This window comes from Lagopus leucura, unplaced genomic scaffold (genome assembly GCF_019238085.1).
Source record: "Lagopus leucura isolate 7727_CA_CO unplaced genomic scaffold, USGS_WTPT01 Super-Scaffold_73, whole genome shotgun sequence".
Taxonomy (NCBI): domain Eukaryota; kingdom Metazoa; phylum Chordata; class Aves; order Galliformes; family Phasianidae; genus Lagopus; species Lagopus leucura.
In genome coordinates this window covers 97,324,580-97,349,465 of record NW_024962252.1, presented here as the reverse complement: position 1 = coordinate 97,349,465, position 24,886 = coordinate 97,324,580, and the positions used below count along the sequence as shown (strand labels likewise).

The following is a 24,886-nucleotide window of genomic DNA, read 5'->3' as shown; positions in this document are numbered from 1 at the left end:
CTCTGTCCATTATAAATGTTAATTTAGAGTTGGAAGGTAAGTGATACAAAATAAAATCCAACTTTGATGGGTTCTGATGACATTTAAGGATCAAATTTCTTTGCAACAAAATGTAGGAACTATGGAGCCAACTTTGCCAAAATTGTTATTAAATGTACTTTAGTGTCATAATGAATGCCAAATTAGGTCACTGTAAGGAGACAGATGACTTTCAGTTTGCCAAACAAACCAAGCTCATTCACTTTGCAAAATTAATCCCAAATTTCCATAAATTAAGGCTATTTAAAAACAAATAGGCTAAAATATAGGAAAGCACTGCTCACTTACATACATCACACTGATAGTGAAACTCCTTCAAAGAAAACAAACTCCAAATCTTTACTGCAGTGAACAATATGAAAAGTTTCACTCATCAGAAGGGCACCGTTTGTGGAAATGCCAACAAGCAGAAGAAACCAGCTGCATACTGGCTAGGTTTCTTTAGCCCATAGGCTTGCTATTTATTTCTGGTGCTCTAAGTCTCCAAGTACTGAACACAACACAACAACCTGCACTACACAGAAGAAAGCAGGCAGCATCACTGCTGAAGGGAACAGTGCTTCCAGAGTAGATTCTCACTGACAGGGGAAAACTACCAGAGATGCAGTGGATGACTTGATCAAACGCCCACCTTTCTTCTCCTGTGCTTTACAGTGCTTTGTACCTAGAATAGATGCATATTGAATCTGACCAATAATGCATTTGAGGTTGCTTTGAAGAGGAGTCTAGACAAAAGGTGGAAGAAGATTCTAACAAAGCTACAGATCTGCTGTTTCAGACAGTATCATGGTTAATCATTTCTTCCAAGCACACTGGAAGCCAAAACACATTAACATGCTTCTTCAAAAAGTACCCCACTTTAGGGAAAGGTGTATGACAAACTTGTGTGACTTGGTATTTGCCCTGACTTACACAGAGACTGCTGAGGAAAGAGCAGATGACTCAATAAAACATCCTGTGATGCCTCTCCTACATGGAAATTAGAAATTTAATCACCTGTATAGTTAAGCCAATAATTCTGTTAATGTACTAGACGTCAATCTCAATAAATTGACCTAAGACCAAATATATGGCAGCACGGAAGTGTCAATAAGAAACAAATGAGCACATTAACATATAAAATATATTGAGCTTGTCAGCATGGCTGCAGATAGTGAAGGAGCATAAGGAATGAAAATTGCTTATTTGAAGCATGTATTCTCCTCATTTGAGGAAGATAATTATTGACCTGTAATTGTTCTCAGGAGATGCATGGAGATAACATAACATCAGAACCCTTGCACCTCTTGCTAAAAGCTACGAAGAAAATCTGCAGGAGGTGCTACTGCTTTTCTTTTCTGACCTACTAATATCACTCCTAAGCCCTTCTGATTCTTAAGAAAAAAATCCTCCCCCTTTAACACCAAAAAGCCTGCATTTGTCAGCCTGCGAGTCACATACGCTCACTTCAAAAAGTTGACAATAACATGCTGCAGCACAAGGGACAATTTAATGGAGGCTTTAAGAACATCAGATTCCTTCTGAATTTGATTACTACAAACCACTATGAAGTTGATCTCCTGAAATAATTGTAAATGTCATATTCAATTGTTCCTCAATGTACTGTCAGGACTGATAACAGGCTCTGAGCAAGTCTGCTCGAACACGTTTTCCTAAAAGGGGGAGATCAGTCTGCAGAGGGATTCAGGCAACCCTTTTCTATTTCAAACAGGTGACAGTCTAGCCATTTTTTCAGGAGTTAGATGCAATTAGGATATTAATGTCTACATATCGTATCTCCGCAGCAATTTATTTGAATAAAAAATATCACAGTGATGTTCGCTCAAAATAATATTTTTAAAAGCACTTGTGAAAAGAGAATGTTTCAATTTTCTACTCAAAATTCGTTTTGATCTTTTAGAACTTCCTGACAATCAGAAAAGATGACTGTAATTTTCTTCTTCTTAGGCTTACTCTTCTTTAGATAGTGTGTAGTTTCAGTTTCTGGGCTTCATACTCTTTTGGAAGGGGAATGGAATTCAGTTCCAGAATCTCCACAAGACACAGACTCTTGGTATTCTACTCTTTAAAACCTCAATGTCTTCCCATGCTCAATACATTTTCAGCTTAAAGAATAGATAAGAAAAAATAAAGAATAAACCCTTCGCATGCTATTGCATCACACTCTCTCAGACATTAATGCCTTTTAGTATACAGCCCGTGAAAATACACAGTCTATGCTTCCTTACTTGAGACAACTCTCAAATTAGGATAACTTCAATTGCTTGAATGATTTATTTCTGCTAATATCCACCAGAACAAGGAGAAAGAAAGCAAAACATTAATAGTTAAAAGCTAGATGTGGAAACCAAGAACTGTAATTCTACAAACACTCACTCCCATGAACTAAAGTGTTGTCAGGCACAGCTCCTCACATCCTGAATGCTCAAAGTCTCAGAGGTGGTCAGAAAGATCAATTTTCCATTTTGCAGAAACCTGGAAACCACTATCACAAAAGGGTATCTGTGGAACAACGCACTCCTTTCAAAAGAGGAGTTGTCAGGATGACGTGGTATGACTGCAAGTATTTTGCAATGAACAAAGCAGCAACCTCCAGGGAATGACTCCAGCTGGCGGCACAGGGAATTAATGGCTAGAGGCAGCACATTTAGTCATGGTTTCACTGTAGTAACAGCATGCAACAATCCATCCTGGTTCTAGCAGCCTTGGAGCTTCAAACTGCCAAAGGGCTTGCCATTTTTACTAAGAATCAGACTGGTTTAGTGCAAGCTTCTCTTTCCCCCTTCTCCCAAAAAAGGCAAAAGAAACTCAAAAAAAAACCCCAAACAAACCAGCAACAACAAACCCACAAAGTTATTTTCAAGGCTCCGCTCCTTCCTGCAAGACAGATTTTCCCAAAACTTACCTCTGGGTACTTCAATTTTAAAGTTCGATGCATTTCCCGAAAACGACTGTATCGCCTGAATACTGTCCATGTCTCATCCAGGACTGTTATCTGTATCAGATGATAGAAAAAGAAGAAACAGAAGTAAAAGCACATAGCACACCACACTAAGAACTATGCAATACAGAGAGTTATCTGATTAACATGGATCACAGTAATTTCCTTAAATTCTATAATTTTTGGTTACTCAACTTTTCTGTTATCACACAAGCAAGTTTTTTGTGTTTTTTTTGTTTTTGTTTTTAAATAAGGATCACTGCAAATGAAAAAACTGAACACATGTATTCCATATTCCAGAGTAGACTGACGAGCCTGTAAATACCTTAAAATATCCCAATCACTTGTCAGTGCAGCTATGCAGCTCACAGCAATACAATTAGTGGCTGTTCCACTAATGAACAGCACCCAGCACAAGTGTAGTGTGGCCTCTCTGTATGTTGATGTAAATGCATCTATACTCATATAAAATTATGCATATATGTATATAGAAATACACATGAAAACATTAAACATACTTTTCCTGTAAACAGTTTGTTATCGTATAGAATGTGGTTCCAATCTGTACAGTAAAGAACAACATATATTGCCTTTCAGTGGAAGATATTCCTTTAAAGCACTCTAGGCCTGTGCCATCAGTATGTTGATGAGCATCCCGTTTATACAGGAAGTTTCATTAAAATCAACAGAAGTGCTCCTGTGAAAAAAACAGATAGCAAAGGGAGCCAAGAGGAGGGCAATTCAGCTATCTAACTTTGCCATCAGTTATACTCCAAACCCTCATTGGAACTGAGAAACCGGCATAAAAATTTCAGTGAACGAAAAATTTTTCACCACCTAAAATTAGGTGGGATGAAAGAAATTCCTAAGTGGGTCATAAAAGTGATATGAAGAGCCTTTGATTTCACAGCAAAGCCCTTCTATTGCTCTGATGATCTAATGCTATCGAGTGATGCTGCGGCGAGAGGAGGGCGTTCTGCTACGCCAACTAGCACAGCTGAAGAAAACCAACTAGCAATACCTGAACAGGAAAGCTTGCTGCTTTTTTAACCTAATAGGCCTAATATATGATATAACTTCTGTCCAGCAATGAATTTGTACACAAAAATCAACAATATGCATTTTGCAAAATGCATTTTACAAAGATATGGGTTTGGGTTTTAATCCAAAAGCGACTCTTAAACTGCACAAGCAACTCCCATACTACAAAGCATATGACAGTCACAGGACGATGGAACATGGGAATGGAGAAGGATAACCGAGTAAGAGAAAAGGAAACTGGGACAATAAAGCCAGGAAAAGCCAGCATCCTGGTTTGACAAGAGCCAGCAGTGTGCTCCTGCACCCTGGAAGGCCAACTATACCATGAGCTGCATCAACAGACGGGCAATGGGTAGCAGAAAGGCAAGAGATGCAATTGTTCCCAACTGCTCTGCCCTTATGAGGCCCTATCTCCATCACTGTGTCCAGGCCTGGGGCCCCCAACACAAGAAGGATGCAGAGCTGTTGGAGTGAATCCAGAGAAGGACCATGAAAATGCTTAGAGGGCTGGAGCACCTCTCCTGTGAAGAAGTTGAGGGATGTGGGCTCGTTCAGCCTGCAGAAGAGAGGGCTCTGGTAAGATCTCACTGAAGCCATCCAGTACTTGAAGGGAGATTATAAGCAGGAGGGGGAGTGACTTTTTACATGGTCTGATAGTGGTAAGACAAGAGGGAATGAATGTCTTTAAGAGAGGAGATTTAGGTTAAACGTAGAGAGATGTTTCACTCAGAGGTTGGTGAGGCCCTGGCACTGCTGCCCAGAGAGCTGTGGGCGCCCCATCCCTGGAGGTGCCCAAGGCCAAGCAGCATTTCTAAGAGTTGCCAACTCAGCCTTTTCCCAAAGCGATCTCTGACCCATGCTTCCCCGTCCCATCTGCCTTTACAGGGGTAAACTAAAAACACTGATACTGGCAGAAGTGCTTTGGAAACCAAAAAAATGATATCAGGAATTAGGTTTTCTTTTATTGATTGATTTTTAGTTCAAAGATATACGTAAACAAAACTGGACTTCTAAAATCTAACAGTGCTTTTCACAGCTATTTACTTTTCACAAATTGCAGCTGGACTAGATGACCTGTGGAGGTGCCTTCCAACTGAACTATTCTGTTCTAAAACAAACATTTTTCTAACATATCTCCTCAATGCAAAATCATTATTTCTGATATAATTCATCTTTCCTGTCACCAACATGTTTGACTGCTGCTAGGATGTCTGCATGATGGACTGCATTTCCTTACAAATAAATTCACACAGTTGCCCTCCCTCAATGTAATGTTAACAACCTCTCAAGCCCTACAGAGGAGGTGATTGGATACAACCTGCACGGGCAGGTTTAACTACAATAAATGAGGGATTCAGGAATATGCATGCTGCACCAATCTTAATTAACCCATTATCCATTTTGTTCTCAATAATCACCTTAAAGTAAAGCACTCTGTGACTTAAATGTTGTTTCTAGTTTGTTATTGCTTTAATTCTGCATTGTAATATTGCCAATTGAACTGTGGACTTTTACTGTGATCAATTTCATTTGCACATGATATTTATGCAAAAACGACCTCTATTTTTTCCCCAGAGCTTTCACTCTGGCAATGCCTTTCAGGAAGCAATCTAGCCTGAAGCATCCAGGACTCTCCCAGTTACACAGCCTGGGGAAGAGCAGGTATGTCAGCTTGCCATCGATGCTGTTGTCTGAGCATCTGGCAGCTGTCTAAGTGACAGGGCAGTGCTGAATGTACCCAACTGCCTGCAGCCAATTTTATTACACTTCTTAAAAGGATCTAATGAATACAACTGTGTTAACCACTCCAGGAATACTTGATAGAACTACATTGGAAAGCAAAGCCATGGAAGCTTGCTCTCTACTGCGTTCTCTGGTGGCTTGATTTGACTTGTTCCCTGTCATCCCCTTCATTTACTTCCCTAATTCTATGAGACTAGTAAGTGCACTCCAATATCTTCTTGTTGTTAATGAGCCTTTTTTCCTCTGCTGAGGTGAAGTGCCAGCAGTCACTCTCTCTTTCCATATTGCTGATATTACTGGAAAATAACTTTCAAAGCTAACCAACACCTTAACCACTCCCCAAAGCTCCACAACAATGTTGTTATGAAGGCAGATGGGACCAAACTCCACTCGTATAAGCAGAAGAACATAAGTACATTTGACATAGCAGTTCTAGATGTTTCTAGAACATGGCCTTGTCCTCCTACAGCTGATACAGCCAGTTTGGTCTGGGATTCTTTCTTCCATCCTTCAGTAAAGACTGTATGACAGATTATACAGAATGCAAGTATGGGACTAGGATAAATAAAAATCTATTGAACTGTAACAAGTAAAGCAAATTCAAATAGCCCTTTACTTTTTACTTGTAATTTACTACTAGTAATAAATACATATAAATACATACATATGGTTGAGTAAATCTGTAAGACATTTTCAAAACTCTTATCTGGGTACTTACGTGACCTTAGCCTTGACTTACAGTTGTGTTACTTTTTTCACTCCAGTGAAAGTGCCGTATTTCCTACATAAAACCCAGACATTTGGAAGGAAGTAGTGCAGTCCTGTTTGCTTCCCTTTCACTCTGCACAATGGCAGACAATCACTTCACCGACATTTTCAACCAATTTCACTCTAAGTCACTCAAAAGATTTGTTCTCCCACCCACTCCCATACAAATAAGTAAACCCACAAAAATAGGTGGATATTACACCTACTTCTGAATCCGTCAGAAAAAAAAGAATTCCCATCTTACATGTCTGATCTGAAACAGACACTGTGAAAATTGACTTTGTTGAAATTACTCCTCCCACTGTCAATGAATACAGCCTATGAAAATCTAGAACCTGCAGGACACTAAGAGACTCATCATGGCCTTTTTATGGATTTTTTTAAATTTATCTTTAAGGGTGTTAATACTGCTGAGGACTATTTTTTAACTGTGCTCCCCATGGGGCATGCAATGCTTCATGTATTAATGAGCACTGCTTGATGAGCACTGCTTTTGCTTTATTCCAATTCTGCATTAACTCTCAGAGCACAGGAGAAAATGCTGATGAAACCCATCAATGTTTTTAGCAAACCCACCACAGCAGTTGGTGAACACAAAAAAACCCAACCAACCAACCAAAAAAAAACCCCAACCCACTGCTTTGGGATGCATCTGCCTTGATCTTCTACAGAGAACCCATCAAAGATGACTGGAAGGCTTTGAAACACAAGAAAAAGCAAGTTTTGATAAAATATCTAAGAGGATGAATAAAATGAAAGAAGTCGTAACAACTGAGGAAAGCTGAACAAAATGAGAAGGCATGTATGTGTATATTTATATATGTGTATATATATGTATATATAAGCACACACCCCCCTTTTGCTCTTGTCAAAGGATCCCAGCAGGGCTATGCCTGATTTCTGGTTTAGTTTCCCACCTCCTGCTCTTGCGAGACCCGCTCGTGTCTTTGAACTGGAGGTTCCCCCTTCCCTGCAACCTCACTGCTCCTCCTGCTTCCCACAGATGCTGTCTAGTAATTTCAGGTCTCTCTGTAACAAATGCCAACAATGCAAAAACCTTACAATGCAAAAAATCTTCCCACATGCTGTTTCTACTGTGGCTTTGTCTGAATATTTTGAGTATGAGAGCAACACAAAAGGAAGCAGAGAACACACGATAATCTTCAGGTATTCTAATTCAGCTCTAAGGTAACTGTGTTTAGACCTGATTAAGTTACCACTGCTTCATCGTGTCTTTAAAGACTGCATATAAAACTGTCACCCAAAAGGAAATTTATTTGGAAAGTTACCTATTAGTATCAAATATTTAATAGCAGAGCCACAGAAACAACTCCATGATTTTTCTTGCAGCAAAAGAAGGTGCTAACTCTAATAATTAAAGTGTGTCTTGGTTTCTATTTTGCATTCTCCCCAGAAGGATCTTGTGGGCCTTGCTTGACATCAGAAAGCGTGACCTGTATTGAGTGACAGAAGGTGAGCAGGTCAGAACACCTTTCCAGAGATTATGTCCATCTAGATGGACGAGATGCTGAACTTGCACTAGAAGAAAATATTGTTGGATGGTATAGAAGGATTGAAAGACTTACGAACTAACACAATACTACCAAGAAGTGTGGAACTTGTTCTCTTTCTCTGGGCATACAAACAAAGTAGTTTTTACTATTTCATTTTACAAGAAGAAATTTATACAAAATATTTGTCAGATTTGTTCCTCCATGCAGCAATATAATATACAAGGATTTCACTGCAAAAACAATCATTAGAATCATCTGCTGATGAAAAAACTTCTGAGATACTTAGGATTCAAAGGCTTTGAGTCTCTTTTACAGTTCAACTCAATCACCTTGACTGTGACAGATTTTTAAGTGCTGCTGCACACATATAGGTCAGCCACCCATTTTCCCAACAAGAACAACAACCTTGGTGAAGAAAGCCCATTTGGGCAGCAACAAAGGACACGAGACAAGCACAAGGGCCCCCTTCCAAGATTGATGTACTTTCTAATGCACCATCACCTGGAAATTAACTAAAGAAAAGTGGGGCTATAATAAAGAATTATTTCTACAACTGACATTGTATCCTCACCCATCAGGAAAGGGTAAAACATGTTCACATTCTCTCCTTCTTGCCTGCAGAAAGACAATTCTACTTTCCTAGCTTTTAGGGGGAAAAAATAAATCACTATATCACATATTCTGATATCTTACAGAATATGAGTAGGAACAGCTGAAGGATACTAAAGATCGAAGCAGAGATGGGAGCTCTGCAGGGAAAAGATTTAAAACAGAAAAGTTTGTGGAAACTCTGCAGACTGTAGCTTGGAGCAAAATCCTGACCATAGCAAAAGCAGTCTGGTGTGGCACAGAGATCTGTAGGCAAAGGGGAAAAAAAAAGTGTACACTGATGATTGATTTGTGTAAGGGAGCAACTAAGATATCTCACAGAGTGTCAAACTAAGGTTCACAGGAGTTATAATAAAAATATTTATTGCTCTAAGGAAGTCGGAAACAATGGAACACAATTACTGAAGTGATAGCCCATTCCCTACTCTGTACCATCATTTACTTGCTTTGAACTTGATCAAAGATATTTAAGCAGCAGTTTCTCTAAGAGGCAGCCTAGAGTTGGTACAGGAGAGAGAAAAAATGATGGTACTGACAAGTACAACAGAAGAGAACAGCCACACCATACACAAAGCTCTTGGTCAGAGGACTGCATCAGGTCATTCCATGCCACTGGAGAGGCCAGACTGTGAGTCTTGCAGAAACAAAATACAAGCAACAGAACTGCTGAAGCCTAATTTCATGTGTTCTTGTATTTTTTGTTTGGATATTATCCTGTTCTTTCCTCATCAAAAACCCCACCTTTCATTCATATTTCTCCCCCCAGAATAACATCACCTTCTGCATCAAGTGTAAACCTTCCTCCTATACTCTTTAACTACCTCTTCATGCCAGGTCGCCCCTCTATGCTTCCATGGGTTTTAGGGGTGAAGAAAGAGTACCTGGAGAAGAAATCTACTGATTGTGACTAAAAGGACATAACACTTCTTACTTCATCTACCTTTACTATCATTATCCAGTTTAGTAAATCCCACCTGAAGAAAACAGCTGGCAAATAGAGCAGTCCTTGGGGAGGGCTCATGTGCACTTACTCCTTTCTCAGCCTCTCTGATAGGTGCTGGGCTTTCACTGACCCCAGCAAATTCAACATCCAAACAGCAAAAAGGAGCATTCCATTCACAGACAGTGCAATATGTTTCAAGATGACAATTTAATTAGCAATAAAAGAGCTAAGACTGACTGTCTCAATGAAAGACTCTGCAAAAGAGACCATGAACATAGCTCAAAAACAGACCTGCACACTGTGAAGGCAGGTCACTCCTCCAGCTATCACCACCTGATGAAGCATCTGGCAATAGATTCAGTGTAGGTGGCTGCCAACTGAGTCTCTGATGCCATGTACATCAGTTATGCTACATGTCCACATGTACTGAAAGCACATTTCCAATTAGATTTCACATCTTGCTTTGAAATAACTGGCTTAGTACCAGAGGAAACATAATGAATATGCATTTTTTCCAGCACTTCTGCAGAGTATTGACTGGGAGAGACACTAGAATGGAGAGGAAATAGTTTGGAAAAGAGAGACCTTGTGAACGCAAGGTGGGAAGAAACGAAACAAAGAGCCAGAAATGAAACAAGCTTTTGTTGCAGAATACTTAACTTAGGCTCCCATTAGGTAAACATTTCAAATCCAAACATTTCTGTACCTTACACTTGCATCTTAGTAAGACCTGGAACTGTCTTTCCCAAAGATCTGACAACCAATCATTTGGAAAATACTATCTTTATAATGTCCTGTACTGCGCATCCTTCCCAAAACCCCTTGTGTTCAGTAGTACAGAGGGCACTTGCACAGAAGGACAAGAACTGCACTCACTGGAACAACGACTACGTAGCACTGGAATTAGCAAGGTGATTTCTGTAATTTGGAGCTTCTCAGGTGTGCTTTCTATTGCTGTGTCCACTGCTACTAACTATGATGTGGCTACAGTGAACACCTATGGTTAGACAGAGATAACTAGGAACTAGATGTTTTTAAAGAAAAGGCATTTTCCTATTGTTATTATTACTACCATGATGCTATTTCTATGCTTGTAAAACATCAAGGAGAAGCAAGAGAAAAGCACTTACCTTTATTTCAAACTCATAGTGTTCATCCTTTCCCTGCCCACACAGGACATAGCGTGGAATACTAATTTTAATTGGGTCCTTTAGGTCATCTGGATTTGCTCCCAAAGAACGACAGACCATCCGCTTTCATGTGCATACCAAATAGGGAGAACAAAGGAAAACCAAAATCACTAAGTAAGGAAAAAGAAAAAAAAAACCTTCACTAAAACTGAGAAAGTATTCTCAGCCAGAAGAGCTGAGAGAGAAAGAGTTGCAGTGGCAGAAATTAATTTGAAAGTGAAGAAATTACTTGCAAACAAAGTGGATATGCTTTTATAACCAAGTCCTAGCATTTCACTGTGCATAATAAACATGAGGTGAATTTACTGCAGAATACTGTTTTTTCTGTGAAAGGAAATTTTCAGCTTAGATATCAAAAATAAGGGAGAAGACTTATTAACACTGCTTGAAAAAATAAACATATATATGATGAGTTCGTTCTCATACGTATTTATATAACAAATCTGTTTACAATAACATGCAAAGCTGTAGGAGGTCCAGGTAATTCAGAAAGCTCTTAAAGCTTGGATTTAAATCCAAGCCATTTTACAGTTAAACAAGGTATAGTAACATAGGAATCCACTGTCAAAAGAGTTTCCTATTATTTTCTTAAAATTCTAACCCGTAACAGAAATCTCAACAATGATAAGCATATAAAGGTGTGGACAAAGCTATAAAGTGTTATTTACAGTGAGAGCACACTGTGCTAACAGTCAGATGGAATTTATAATTGTTATGTCAATAATAAAACAGCTCTGCAGCTGAAAAGATGGATGTTTCATAGAGATCCTGTCCAAAAGGTAGCATAAGCATTTGTAGTGCATGAAAACAGAAAGGAAGTCATCTACTGACTCAACTGAGAGCTTTTGCTCTGAAGATACACTTGAAGAAGCAACTGCAGCACAACAAATATAAGTCAAAAATAACAGAAAAATAAGTTGAGAAACTATCACTTCAAATTTATGGCCACCCCGCATACTTGTAGTTAGAGATGCTATCCATCACTTCATCTGTAGCTGTATTCTCAACATTTACTCTCAGTGCTTCAATAGCCTTCATGAAGCATGCTGCATGGTCAAAATCCTTCAGTCTTGACCAACACTACCCAAAAATCTGAATGTGGTTCACATTCCATTCACATGCCCAGTGAATTGGATCCCTCTGTAACAACTTTGGTTGTACACCACATATGATGATACTACCAGAAGTGGCAGTTGCAGAAGAGTTTGAAATAGTCACAAATGCCCCTCTGAAGGCTGTTACATATAGCTTTTTCATATTCACATCTGGTTATTGAGAAGACAGGTTGTTATCTCACTATTTCATTAGCAGTCACTTATAAATGCCAATATAACCTTCCTTAATGCTAGCATTAATAGTAAAGGAAAAGAAAACACAAAAAGAAAGATTGTGTTTGAATAGATTAAAAAAAAATTATCTTCATTTACCAAACAAAAAATTTCTCCCCTCCGTTTGTTCTTCTTTCACTTTCCCCCCCAGTTATCAGCTTTTCAACTATATAACAGCTTTCTGAAGTACAGAAATGTAAGCAGTTCTATCCTTGGAGAAAAGAGGAGTTCACTGCCTTGATGACAGTACGATCCATTTTAAAACAATAAGAAAACCATAAAGTCACTCTTAAAGCCACCTCTGTCAAGACGTAATTTATTGGCAGTCATTTTTGGGAAATTATTACAAACAGCTAATAGCCAGAAGAATAATCTCAAACACAATGTACTGTGAAGAACTTGCCCTAATACATTAAATAACTCTTTGATAGTGACGAACATCCATCATTATGCTTAATTTACAGTGGAACAAAAGATTCCATAGTGAAATCTTTTTTTTTTTTTTTTTCATAAATGTGAATTATATTCAGCAAGTTAGATTTGAAAACAAAGAAGAAAACCACGTTATCTGGAACACAACATGTGCAAACATCTTTAAACTGCAGTGTGTAATCTAAAAAGAGATTTGTTTCAGTAATTGCTGTCATTAAACAGCCTTGACTTAAGACAGTCCTCACAGAAAGCACCACTTCACATTAACTTTCAGCAAGACTAAAGAAATAACTTAATGATGTGAATAAGGGAGTTGCTCTCCAACCAGGCTGATACAATGTCATACTCCAACACAACCATTCTATGCTCCGTGCTCTGTGAAATACTTGTATACACTTTTTTGGTTAAAAACAAAAACTATCCTTCAAATTAAACCAACGCGCTTTGCTCTTGTCTTTGGAATTTCTTAGGGCAGTATAGAGTTGTGTTATGATAGGAGAATCACAACTTACTATCCAAGTTACCCTTCATCCTTCCAGTCACAGCTTCCTCACCCAAAGTAAGTTGCACCTTTTTAAATCTCAAGTGAATTACATTACCGTGTCTTAACGTAAGGTAAGAACCAATGGGAAACATTTGTATAGCAGTAGAGAGACTGAAGTCTAACTGTCTGGTAGAAGATTGCACCTCTCCTGGCAATATGCTTACACAATTTAGAATTTCAGATTAGATACCACCATTTTTCCTGCCAAGGACCATCTTCCACAAACAAGGCAGATGGCACATTCACACTCTGTTCCCGTTGCAGGGGAAGAAACAAAAGATGGCTTAGTTTTAATTTTTGAAGATTGGACAGGAATACAGGTAAAGAGAATCCTTTTACTAAGCTCAAGGCAAGACTTGACTATTGCAGAATGGAAATGGAAATGCTCTGCCTATTCTCAATAGCTCCGTTATTTTTTGGAACGTGGTACTGAAGAGCCTGAAAGCAATGTAATCCCACAGCATAATCAACCCCATTAGTTAACAAGCAGAAAATGAGGAAATTCAGGCCATGCATCTGACACATTACACAAGACAGTTCTAGGGTTAAATTTGCTTCACCCTTCAGGCAGTATCCCCAGCTGCTAACTATCCATTTAACAGTATGAAAAACACGTACACAAATCATAAACCTTAAAGCTTCTGTCTTAACACAGTTGTAGTAGCATTACCAAAGGTCAAATTGCTGAAGCATAACATCTTTTCACACCCTGTAATCTCCTTCATTTTCACATCACATTTTCCGTAAGAACTTGTACCACTGGGAATACAAAGACTTGTGTGGGAGTTCAAGCTGACTGTTTGGACAAAATAGATAGGAATGACTCAAAAAAGCCTTATGCTGTTTCCCTGCAAGAAGAAAGTGGGGTGGTAGGGTAGGGGGAATGAAATTGAAAAAGACAGTTGGATGCTCTCTGCATTTCTGTTGTTCTGTTTCACTGCTTCCATGTAGCCCATGCTCTCTTGGGCCTCAGCAAAGGGGGAAGACCCAGAAAAAAAGAGATGGAGTAAATCCATCAATCCCTGGTACCTCAGCCAGCATGACTTAAAATAAGTCAAACATAACTCCTTTTGCACTTGTGAGAAACTTTCATCCAAGAGGGTGTTAAACCTTCATGCAAAACTCCAAGGCAACCCAGATTTGCCAATGTTATTCTCTCCAAAATTGTAGCAATAAAAACCATCAACACGCTTAGTATTAACAGCATACAGTGAACTGTAGGCTTAAACACACTTTGCAGTTCAGACAAAGAATACTGCAAATATTTGGAAGCACTGACATCAGCAGCACAAAATAGATGAGAAGCATCAAAAACAAAGATACTCAGGCAGATTAAGAAAAAGGACAATCAAGGAGATGTGGAGAAAATACATTAAGATGGATAGGAGATGGAGGAAGCCAAAAACAACGCTCAAAAAGGAAATCGGAAGATACAGCTGCAATTATAGTTTTGATCCATCTACTACTTAAAATAGAACCATTTAATTTCCTCCTCTTCCAAGGAAATTTATGTACAGCACAAAAGTAAGCTATCAAGTAATAGTGATTTTTGCTAAGGTGTGTTCACCCATCCTAAGGTATTCTCTTAAGAGCCCAAAGGACTCTTTTTTTCTCTTTTCTTTTAAAACAAAATCAATAGACAACAGAGTATTTTATCAATATTCATTAGCCTTCCTATTTTGAATGTATCTAAATGTATTTCGATTTCAACACCTAGTCAGATGCATAATTAGCCAAATGGCTTCTTCACTTGAACTGAATGTTAATTTCCAGATTTCCGATGGGATATGCAAACTGCTTTGAGGAATTGATGGGATGACTGTCATTTGAGTATTTATTTCTTTTCCACAGTATTTTGAAAAACCAATTCCTGAATCAGATCCAACCTTGCTCCTTCTAGAAAACACAAGCTCAATTTTTGTGAAATTCTCTTTGTCTGGCAAAACTACACATCGGATATCATTCAAACTGTACAACTGAAGGCTGTCAAATTGTGATCGCTTGCATGAAGCATCCAAAAAGCTAGGTGCAGGATAAAAGGCACTGTTTTCCCTTAAGAGACCGATATGAGTAGTAGTCAGAACCAGAGATCTATACACAGTCTGGTTAGCGCAGTTTGTTTTCACGGTGGTATACAGCAGCACTTGAATGTCAGCTAATGAAGGTTTAATATCTCCCATATTTTCGTGGAGTAAGTAAACCAGATCAGCTAATACAGTTCTGAATTTACATGACAAGCGCACTCCTTGTGAAAGGACTATGTCATCTACTTCTGACGTCCAGTCGAGCGAAATCCGCATCAAATCATCTTTCAAGAGCTGGTAATTTAAATAAGCAGCATCCTCCGTTGCAGAAATCAAAATGCTCATTATGTCATGGCAAATTCTTTGAGTGTAGTGTCTGTTATAGGTAAATATTGTGAGTACATCATCTTCAGCAGAACACAGGAGACTCACACTCTGTCCAGCAAAGCCAACATGAATCTCCTGTATTGTGATGATTGGAACCTCATGAAATACTGCCAAGGAACTCTGACCAATCTCTTGTTTGGCTGACGAAACAATAACATATAAAACAGAGCTGAACAGAAGCAAGCAAGCAGGTTCTGGATCGCATTTTTTGCAATTGCCAACAGCAAACCAATATATGCCTTTCAACTCCTCCATACTAACACAAATTTGAGGTAGGGCACAGGTTAAAAAGTCCAGCGTTTTTTCAAGAGAACAGACCTGAAGCTTGATAAAGACATCAGGAAAATGCAGAAAAGTCTGTCTTAACACAAGACTATTTTCCAACTCTTCATTCTTACAGCAGCACACAAATCCTTCAGCTGGCTTTCTCACACAGGCATCTGACATTCCTGTGTTTCCACACATCGTGACATCTTCTTTCACAGAGGTGTCAGGCAAAACAACATTTTCAGTATCAGCTTTGGTGTCATCAGTACAGTGGGATACATCTTGATTCATGCAGGACTTGAAGAACACATCTACTTCCAAGTTCCTTATAAGTGGCAAATGCTTTATTAACGACACCACCTGTGCACATCTCTCACTTTTGTCACACAAACTTGCCAACTTCTTAATTTGTTTAGAAACCACTGTACTGTTGAGCAATTGACTACTAGTATCTCTGTAAAAGCAGGAAAGCTTACTGAAAAGATATCCCAGACCATAGGCATGTTCTGGTCTGACATCAAAATGAGAAGCTATTGATGTACAGGAGGTTAAATCAGAAGCTTTTCCAATTGGAAGCTGAGAACTACTCGACTGGTCTTCTATTGTCTGCTGCATGGTCTTAAATGATCTGCTTTCTTTAACAGTTATTTCAGAATGTATGTTAGACTGAGGAAAGGCAAGGCACGATATGCTGTTAAAACCAGCCTGCTCATTAGCACACATTAAGGATCCTAAAGGAGACAGCTGTTCCAAGTGGGAACAATCACATTCGGTTCTTGAGCTGTCACAATCCTGAGAAGTAATTATTTTATCGTCAAAATGATTGAAATTTTCAAATTTGCAGAGTGAGTAAGCCACATTATTTAAGTCATGACTTTGTAAAGGAGTAGATAAAACATTCTGATAAGGAACATTCTTACTCTTTGAAGTACTAATATTTTCAGAGTGAGTTAAACTACTTTCAGTGTCATAAAGACTAGCAAAGCTCTCCTGTTCTGCATTTCTCCTTCCATTCTCAAATGCCTTTTCTGATGTAAAGGCGGAGGAGATTCTTCCAGGCCTGGAAAATAAGTCCCACATCTCTGTATACTCCTTCAGTCTTTTATGATCTGTTACTCCTGTGTTTTCTCCACACAGCTCAGAAGCACATTTGTCATCTTTAGAAATAAATGGAAAGTCACAATGGGGCTGCCACTGTTGACTTTTCTGTTAAAAACGTCAAAAGAAGAAAACAGAAATGTCTTTAAAAAACCTTCTGATTTTAACATTTCTTAAATTCAGGTTTGATTTTGATTGGGTTTGTGCATTCAACCAAAATTTGTACAATCACTGTGTAATCTTGCCCAAATTAGAGAAGGAAAACCCAACAAAACCGATTGAGATCTGATTCAGGAATGATTCATCCAAAGCTACCATTGCTTTTACTTTGTACAGTATCCATTTCACTTGGTTTATATTTGCTTTATTTAAAAAATAAGAATAAAAATGCAGGAAAGTCAAAAGGGCAATGAAGAAATTTGTAAGACTTTCATTATTTTTCCACACATGTACAAAAATACGATGCTATACTATCCAAGATCGTGAAAAGGCAAGCACAAGATAATGATAAAGCCCAAGACGGCTTAAAATAAACTATGGGGAAGTCCAAATGAAAGATACTGAAGTCCCCCTTCCTCCATAAAAGTTTAAATACAGTACAATACTCACCATGTCAAGTCATCAGCAATGTTTCAAGCAATTGCAAAGGAACTAAGGGGTCTAAGTCTCAGTATGAGGTTATATGTATTAAACCTTCATGACATTCAGGGAAATTTGCCCAATGCAAATGCAAATACTACAAACAATTATACAGTACTGAGCTCACGAGACACAACAGTGCAGTGGCATTCTGAATTCAAACATCCTGTCCTTTTATAACCTAACAATCAGGAAAGGGATACTGTTCCAAATTAAGAATCATGAGAAAACAAGGAAGAAACATTCACAACAACATACCTTTCAATCAAGGAAAAGGCTATGCCCAATCTGAAAAAAATCACTTTCATTCCAAGATAGCAAAATAAATTGCTTTCTCTATTAGCCATTAATCTCGCTGTGAACTCAAATTTCTAATTATGCAGCTAAACATTAAGAAATTTAATTACAGGGCATGCCATAATTTAAGACAACCACTTAATTCTGACAAATTATGACCTACCTCATACTTCAACTTGCGCTGAATGGTGCCATTATTAAGCCTCTCATTATCCTAAGAACAAAAAAAGGTACAGGTGATTATTAAATAAAGCATCTTTCTTGTGTTAGTTCATTTTAAGTACTTATAAGAAGACATTTTTTAACAGCCCAAAATAACTGTTTTCTTATTTATATTTATTAAACCACTGGCACAGAAGTCAACCAAATCATTCCTCAGAAGAATCAGATTATCAATTTTTACATCAGCATATGTTTGCAAGTACAAACAGCTCCTGATCTTCCAGAAGAAACTTTATCAATGTATTTCAAAGGCATAACATGAAAATTTTGATTCAATTCTATCTGCAATCTTCTTACGGCCGTTTACACAACCTTCCTTGCAAAAAAGCTGAAATAAAACAAAATACAGTCACCAGAAAACAAAACCAGCAAGACCTAAAACGAATAGCCCTGATTTATTTATATATCAATGGTATATTAGAGTTGATGCAGGAAAACATGAAAATTATTGACCAAAAATAATTACTTTGTGTGCGCACATGCTGCACTGAAGGTCAGGATTTCTTACCCTTCTTTGCTCACCTTTAAACTTTCTGTAGACCAGAACAGGCTACCATCATTATCCTCAGATTTATGATGGATCTTTTGGAGCCTTCTCTGCACTTCTTGTTCAATAAAGGCATTTATCCTGCAAGATACAAGTACGAAAAGAAAAGTAGCATATCCTTAGACAAAACCTGAGACAGGCGCTCTGAAACACTTACAAAGCCAACTGCACAACTCTAAACTGGCAGGCTTAATGTTAGACAAGCTTCATCTCTCCTTAACCAACATAGATTTTTTGAGCAAGTGTTCATTTAACAGCCGATGGTTTACAGTTTTAACAATTAGTTATCACAACTACACAATTCAATGGACCACAGGTTATGTCACCACTTTGCATCTGTCTCTACACACAACTGGCAATGAGGACAAGGGAGATGAAGAAACAGAGGCTGAGGTTGTATCTTTACCACTCAATGGTTTGCTTTTATAGGTAACTCATGCTACAAAATGCGTGTGGTCTTTGAAGAGAAAGAACATTCCAACAGGTATTAATGACTGTAAGTATAAGAATAAAAAGAATATAAAAAGGAAGGAATAGATTTAAAAATAGTAACAGAGGGCAACTGTCCTGTTAAGAAGGCTTAATGTAATTTCACTTGTTTTGTTGCTTTTAGTGCATATAAAGCAATATCATACAGGCAATAACTGTACGTGCAAAACCAATTTGAGCTTAGAGTTTCACAAACCTGTATTCAAAAAATAAAATGGCATAAGAGCAACAAATAAGTCTGTTGGTTTTTTTTAAAGCACAGCAAATTTATTTCCAGACTCTTCTTTAAGTACAGTTACAGTATTTAATTACAGTCCAATGCTGGCAGGACAATCTTACAAAGTATTTATTTTCTACTCCATTTATATCAAAACACTGCAGAAATCCAGGTTACCTACCTGTCATCAACCAGTGGAGAAAGGGGTGGCTGTGGCTTTGTTGGGCTTGTTGGGGAGTTGCTATGGGACACTCTCTCTTCTGATGTTCCATGATTTCCTTTCTGACCAGCATCACCCTCGTATATTTTTTGCTTCAGTTGCTGAATTTCCTGGTCCAGGCTACAAAGAAAATCTAAAATGTAATTTGGGTTGTCTGTTTTAAGGTGTCGTTGCTGCCCACAGTTCTTGTAATTACACTGCAATCCATGTATGCAAGATCTTAGTTATAAATATTTGTGAAGATATGAGCACACTAATTGTTCTTTAGGCAAATTTAGATAGGAAAGTAGGGATGGCTCAATAACAGATTACCACAGCAAAGCTAAACTAAATAAAACAACACCAAAGTCTTTCAGTGATATCTACCTCAGTGCATTAAATATGAATTCAGGAAGACTAAATCTATCTTAGGGTAATTTGAATAAGCTTTCCCACATTACAGAACTTTATTGAAGATCTCAGTTATTCACCTTCTAGTGTAAAGTAAATGAATACATGTGGAAATAAGCTGAGGTATCTCAAAATATAGCAGTAATCCCAAAAACAAAGGCAACCTAAAACAGCAATGAGGCAGGACATATTTCCTGAGAAAATCTTAATAACTGTATGTTATATACATAAATCTTCTATTTTTTCAGTTATTCCTCCTGTCTGCAGTTGAAAATTTACAAAATAAAGCCTAGAATTGATTTCAAATTGTTTATAAATCATCTTTTGAAACGGAGAACACCTCACTTTCTCTAACCACAGAATAAATATCGTATCAGCCAGATTTATGCACAGAATAGAATATATAAAATCAGACACAGTAGTTTAGACTGAAACTGCCTGAGGCATCTGGTATAAAATAAGAAGGACTTCTTGCAATATTTATCACTTCGTCAAACTATTTTAACAAAGTGATCTGCAGAACGTGATTTTCACTTAAAATGTGGCCAACATTAGATTAATAATACAGTAATAAACTTCCCCATTGCCCTTGCAGCTTCTGTCTCTGAAATTAATTGTTTTTCTCAGGTTTACTCAAAAATTACAGAGTAAAACAGAAGTTCTTGCAAAAGGAAGGGGAAAAATCCAAAGCAAGGATTCTAGCACCTCCACTGCAGTTGCGTGTATCCAGATTGAAGCATAATGCTACAACTATTTTATCCCTCCCTGAAGGTTAGTACAGAAAACTGAAGAGAGCACAAATGCTGAGGGGCTTGGGCAGGAGTAAAGCAGGCTGAATTGTTACTTCATTTTTTGAGTACTTTATGCAGCACAGCCAGAAACCATCTGTTTCTTATGATTAGCAGGAAAACAATCTTGCGTCCTGCAGGAAAGTGGATGGGAGATGGCTGATGGATACGGGGGAGTGTTTGCATCTATGGAAAATCAATTTAACCACAAAAATCAGAATTATATTAAGGGAACATATCTTATCCCCCAATTTGTAAACATCCTCCTATCAAAAGATATCATTTCCTACAGCTATACGCTTATCCAGCTGTGTGATGCATCTGCCAATGATCTGCTCCTTGCCCCTTCTGAGCAATGCATCCCACTGCCTCAGAGGTTATATAACGCTCATTCTATTGCTCTAAATCCCTGCTAATAAAGACAAAGCTTGCATGAGATATTCCAGCACAAATTCACTTCAAATTATCATTTGAGGGGTTACCCCTGTAGGTGAGTGAGATTCTGAGCTAACATTATTCAAACTGGAAATTTCATCCAGTTAGGACGGACCTAGGTTAATATAACATTTCAAATGAACACTGGATTTACATTATTAGACAGTTAGCACTATCTCTTCTTCCAGAGCACAGCATCACAAAATGCCTCCTGGATTAAAATAAGAAACACATGCACTTCAAGTGCCCAGGATATCACAATTTACACTGTGCAGTGTAAACTCAGACATTCGTGCGTTAGGTTTATATAAGTAGGTTGAAATATTTAACGATTCTCTTAACATTTTCTTTTGCCACATCATTCACAAGAATCCAGCTCTCCCTGTGAGCAGATAAACGACATTCTGCACTAAGTTATTCAGGGCCCTGGGGCACTCACTGAAAGACTACAAAGTTGCATTTAGTTTGTGCAAAAGGATTTTAAAGTAAACAAGGGAAAAAAATAAATCTTTTTACTTCTGAGGAATGCTTTTCCAGCTTCATTCTTCTAGCTGACAATATGGTTTTTTTCCACTTACCACACAACCCAGCAATCTCTTGAGGGCTAACTAAGAAGCCACCTATTTTTCTGGAACCTCCAGCTGCTTATAGATGGCTTTATTCAAGTGAGATGCTCAGTGCAGAAAGCTAGATTACATACATGTTCTTCAAGACAATTACAAAACATAAAGGCAAACATCTATGACAGAATGATAACTCAGTATTGAAAACGTCTAACTAAAAGCCATACAATGCAGCTTTAAATGTTGAAAAAGTGCTCTCTATGCAGGGTGTAGAAAGGAACTATTATCTCCTGATAACAGTTTAAAAGAAATGAGATACAGAAGAGCTCATGGATATGGCTACAGATAGGTATTTTTTTCTGATTTTTCTCATTGAGCATCTGCTTTGAAGTGCTTGCAAAAGAAGAATCCCATAATCACTATAAAATTTAAAAATCAAACCACAAATTCTACCTCATGAAAAACAGAATCATTTTTTTCCACCAGTAATGACAGGTTTTCAAGCTGCAGCATTAGCAAATCAGACAACATGTTTTAAAATGCTCATTTTGCCTTTTTCCAGACTGCATGGATTGAGTCCACCAATCCCAGGGGATTTTTTCTTTGGCCAAAAATTAAATTAAAAATTCTTCCTTTCCTTCTGCAAAGGAAGAACCCTCTTTACCTGAACCACTTTCCTCTGAGCCTTCTACGCTTGGCATGAATGCTACAGTACAGCTCCAAATATCATGTGTACGTAAAAGTGTGCAGAAGGGTGCAGACGATGTTTCTGTACCTAAAAGGGTTTGTCATCACATAGGGCTGGATGCAAGCATCTGAATTTTACACAGATATATGGCAGTCTACTTTACTTAGTCCTAAAGCCAGTAACAAAAAATTAAACATCCCACTGGTTTACTTGGATTAACTGAAAAGCAATATGCAGCCTCAGTCGTGAGCAAACTACTTAAAATTAGAAGCTCAAACAGTGAGACACAAAACAAACTGTCCCCTCAAGATCCAAGGCATAAAATGACTCACTTTCAGTGAATTACAAGCTCTAAATATTGATGCTATCCTAACACTTACCGCTCCCGGTCTTGTTCAAGGGCTTTTTGCTCAGCTTCCAGACTCGCCTGCAGGCCAGCCTGCTCACTGCAGCTGTTGTTCAATGTGGCGAGCTTCTGCTTCTGCTCTTCAATTTCAAAGTCTATTGTAGAACGACGTTGCAAAGCAGAGTGCCTTCTTTCTAACTTAGCTACAGCTTGTTCCAATGCCTCTCTCTGCTGTTTTTCCCTTGATTCAAGGATTTCTTTTTCCTTCTTCCGAACTTTTTCTTCCTGCCGAGCTACATTGGCTGTGAATTCAAATGTTTCCTGAAGCTGCTGCAACTGATTTGTGCTAGCTCTGTATTGTGCAAGCTGCTCTTCTTTATCTTCTATTTCTTTCTCTATTTGATACAGAGTATTATCTAATCCTAACAAGCCTCTATCAAGGACTTCAGAGGCTCTTTGCTTTTCTTCCAGCAGAGCTGGCAAATGATTACTCTTCAGGTACTCAAACTGGCGTACTTTAGATTGAAGCCTGTATTCCGCTGGCTTTATCATGTCAAATTCTTCAGCCTTGAGCACAGCATCCCCAAAGTTTTCATCGTCCTTCTTGAGATTTACATGTTCTTCCTCAACAAGTTTTAAATGCTCCAGAGTTTCTCTTTCACGTGCTATTTCCTCCTCTAGGTGATTCAGTTGTTGAACCAAATCTTTTTCCAGTATAGTCAACTGTTCTAGCTGTTTCTTTTTAAACTCTATAAAGCTATGCTGGGCTTTTTCTAACTCTTCACAGTTTTCCTCACCTTCAGATCGGGCTTCTTTGACTTTCAAAAGAGATTCCCTGATATCTTCAAGATCTCTCTTCTCTTCTTCGACTCTTTGTACATCGCCTCGCTTGAGGAGCTGTATCATGACCTGTTTCTCTCTAAGCTGCTCCTCTAGATGAGCCACAAGCATCATCTGCTCCCTTTCTTGTTCTTCAATTCTCTTTTTTTCTGATTCCAGCTTGATATACTGTTCATCCTTCTCTTTTTTAAGCTTTTCCAGTTCTCGGAAAATCTGCATTTTCTCTGCTTTTTCTTTATGATTAAGTTCCTGTAGGCGCTGCAATTCCTCTTTGACACGGGCAAAAATTTCCTCCTGCTGCTTCTTCTTTTGAAGTTCTATCTCCTGTTGTTCCCTCAATCTCTCTTCTTCGAATTTCTCTTTTTCAGCCAGCAAATCCTTCAACCTGCTCTCAATGTGAACACTTCTGCGCTTCAGACTCTCCTCCTGTTTTCGAATTTGCAGCTGTACTATTTCTGTTTCCTTGCGCTGTGACTCCACTTCTTGTTGCATTCTTACAAGCTCTGCTTTGTCAGATCTCTGTTTTTCCTCCATCTCTTCTATCTGTTTCCTACAAGAAAACATTTACATGAAACATATCTACCTTTTTTTGTTTTGACGAGGGTGGATAGGGATAGGTCAAGGGGGAATGGTTTAAACTGAAACAAGGGAGGTTTAGGTTGGATATGAGGAGGAAGTTTTTCACACAGAGGGTGGTGAGGCACTGGAACAGGTTGCCCAAGGAGGCTGTGGATGCCCCATCCCTGCAGGCATTCAAGGCCAGGCTGGATGTGGCTCTGGGCAGCCTGGGCTGCTGGTTGGTGACCCTGCATATAGCAGGGGGGTTAAAACTAGATGAGCACTGTGGTCCTTTTCAACCCAGGCCATTCTGTGATTCCATGACAACAAAACCCTAGGCAGTTAAAAATGTTTAGATAGGGATTTTAGAGTATATATCACTTTTTTTTTTCTTCTTTTTAAATAATTTTGTTTTGCTACAGGCTAAAATCTTATACTCCTTGGAAATGAATGAATACTTGAGACAAATAGTACAGATTTCAACATGCAAAGCCGTAGATACATGAAACTATAAGAAAACATATTAGATAGCATTTACATGGAATACTATTAGACTGTTAGCTCTATCCTAGCCAGTAAAAATACTGATGGAATACACTGCACAGTGAAGAGTAAGCATATATATTTACACACTTATTTTCATACAGACAACATTTAACCAAAGGACTTTATTTGCTATTTGCCTCACCAAATTTGATTCAGTAGGTGAACAGAAACCGTGCCTTCTCTTTTAGTGAACCCAACAGGATGACTGATAAACAGGAATATAAGCTAAGGAA

General features: G+C 38.3%; 1 protein-coding gene across 8 annotated transcripts in view; it reads right to left on the bottom strand.

The window, feature by feature from the left end:
• KIF16B (kinesin family member 16B) overlaps positions 1-24,886 on the bottom strand; it is a 134,020-nt gene that overhangs the window by 35,604 nt on the left and 73,530 nt on the right. For 4 of the 8 annotated variants that reach the window (XM_042894440.1, XM_042894432.1, XM_042894449.1 and 1 more), the window contains 5 exons: positions 22,744-24,099; positions 19,461-19,619; positions 18,549-18,654; positions 17,968-18,018; positions 12,406-16,976 (listed from right to left, as the gene is read on the bottom strand). In XM_042894440.1, the coding sequence (XP_042750374.1) occupies positions 14,799-16,976; positions 17,968-18,018; positions 18,549-18,654; positions 19,461-19,619; positions 22,744-24,099 (3,850 nt within the window). In that variant the 3' untranslated portion in view covers positions 12,406-14,798. Of the gene's footprint in view, positions 1-2,944; positions 3,035-10,728; positions 10,899-12,405; positions 16,977-17,967; positions 18,019-18,548; positions 18,655-19,460; positions 19,620-22,743; positions 24,100-24,886 lie in introns of those variants that run through there. The other 4 variants (XM_042894453.1, XM_042894460.1, XM_042894469.1 and 1 more) reach the window with 2 other exon arrangements.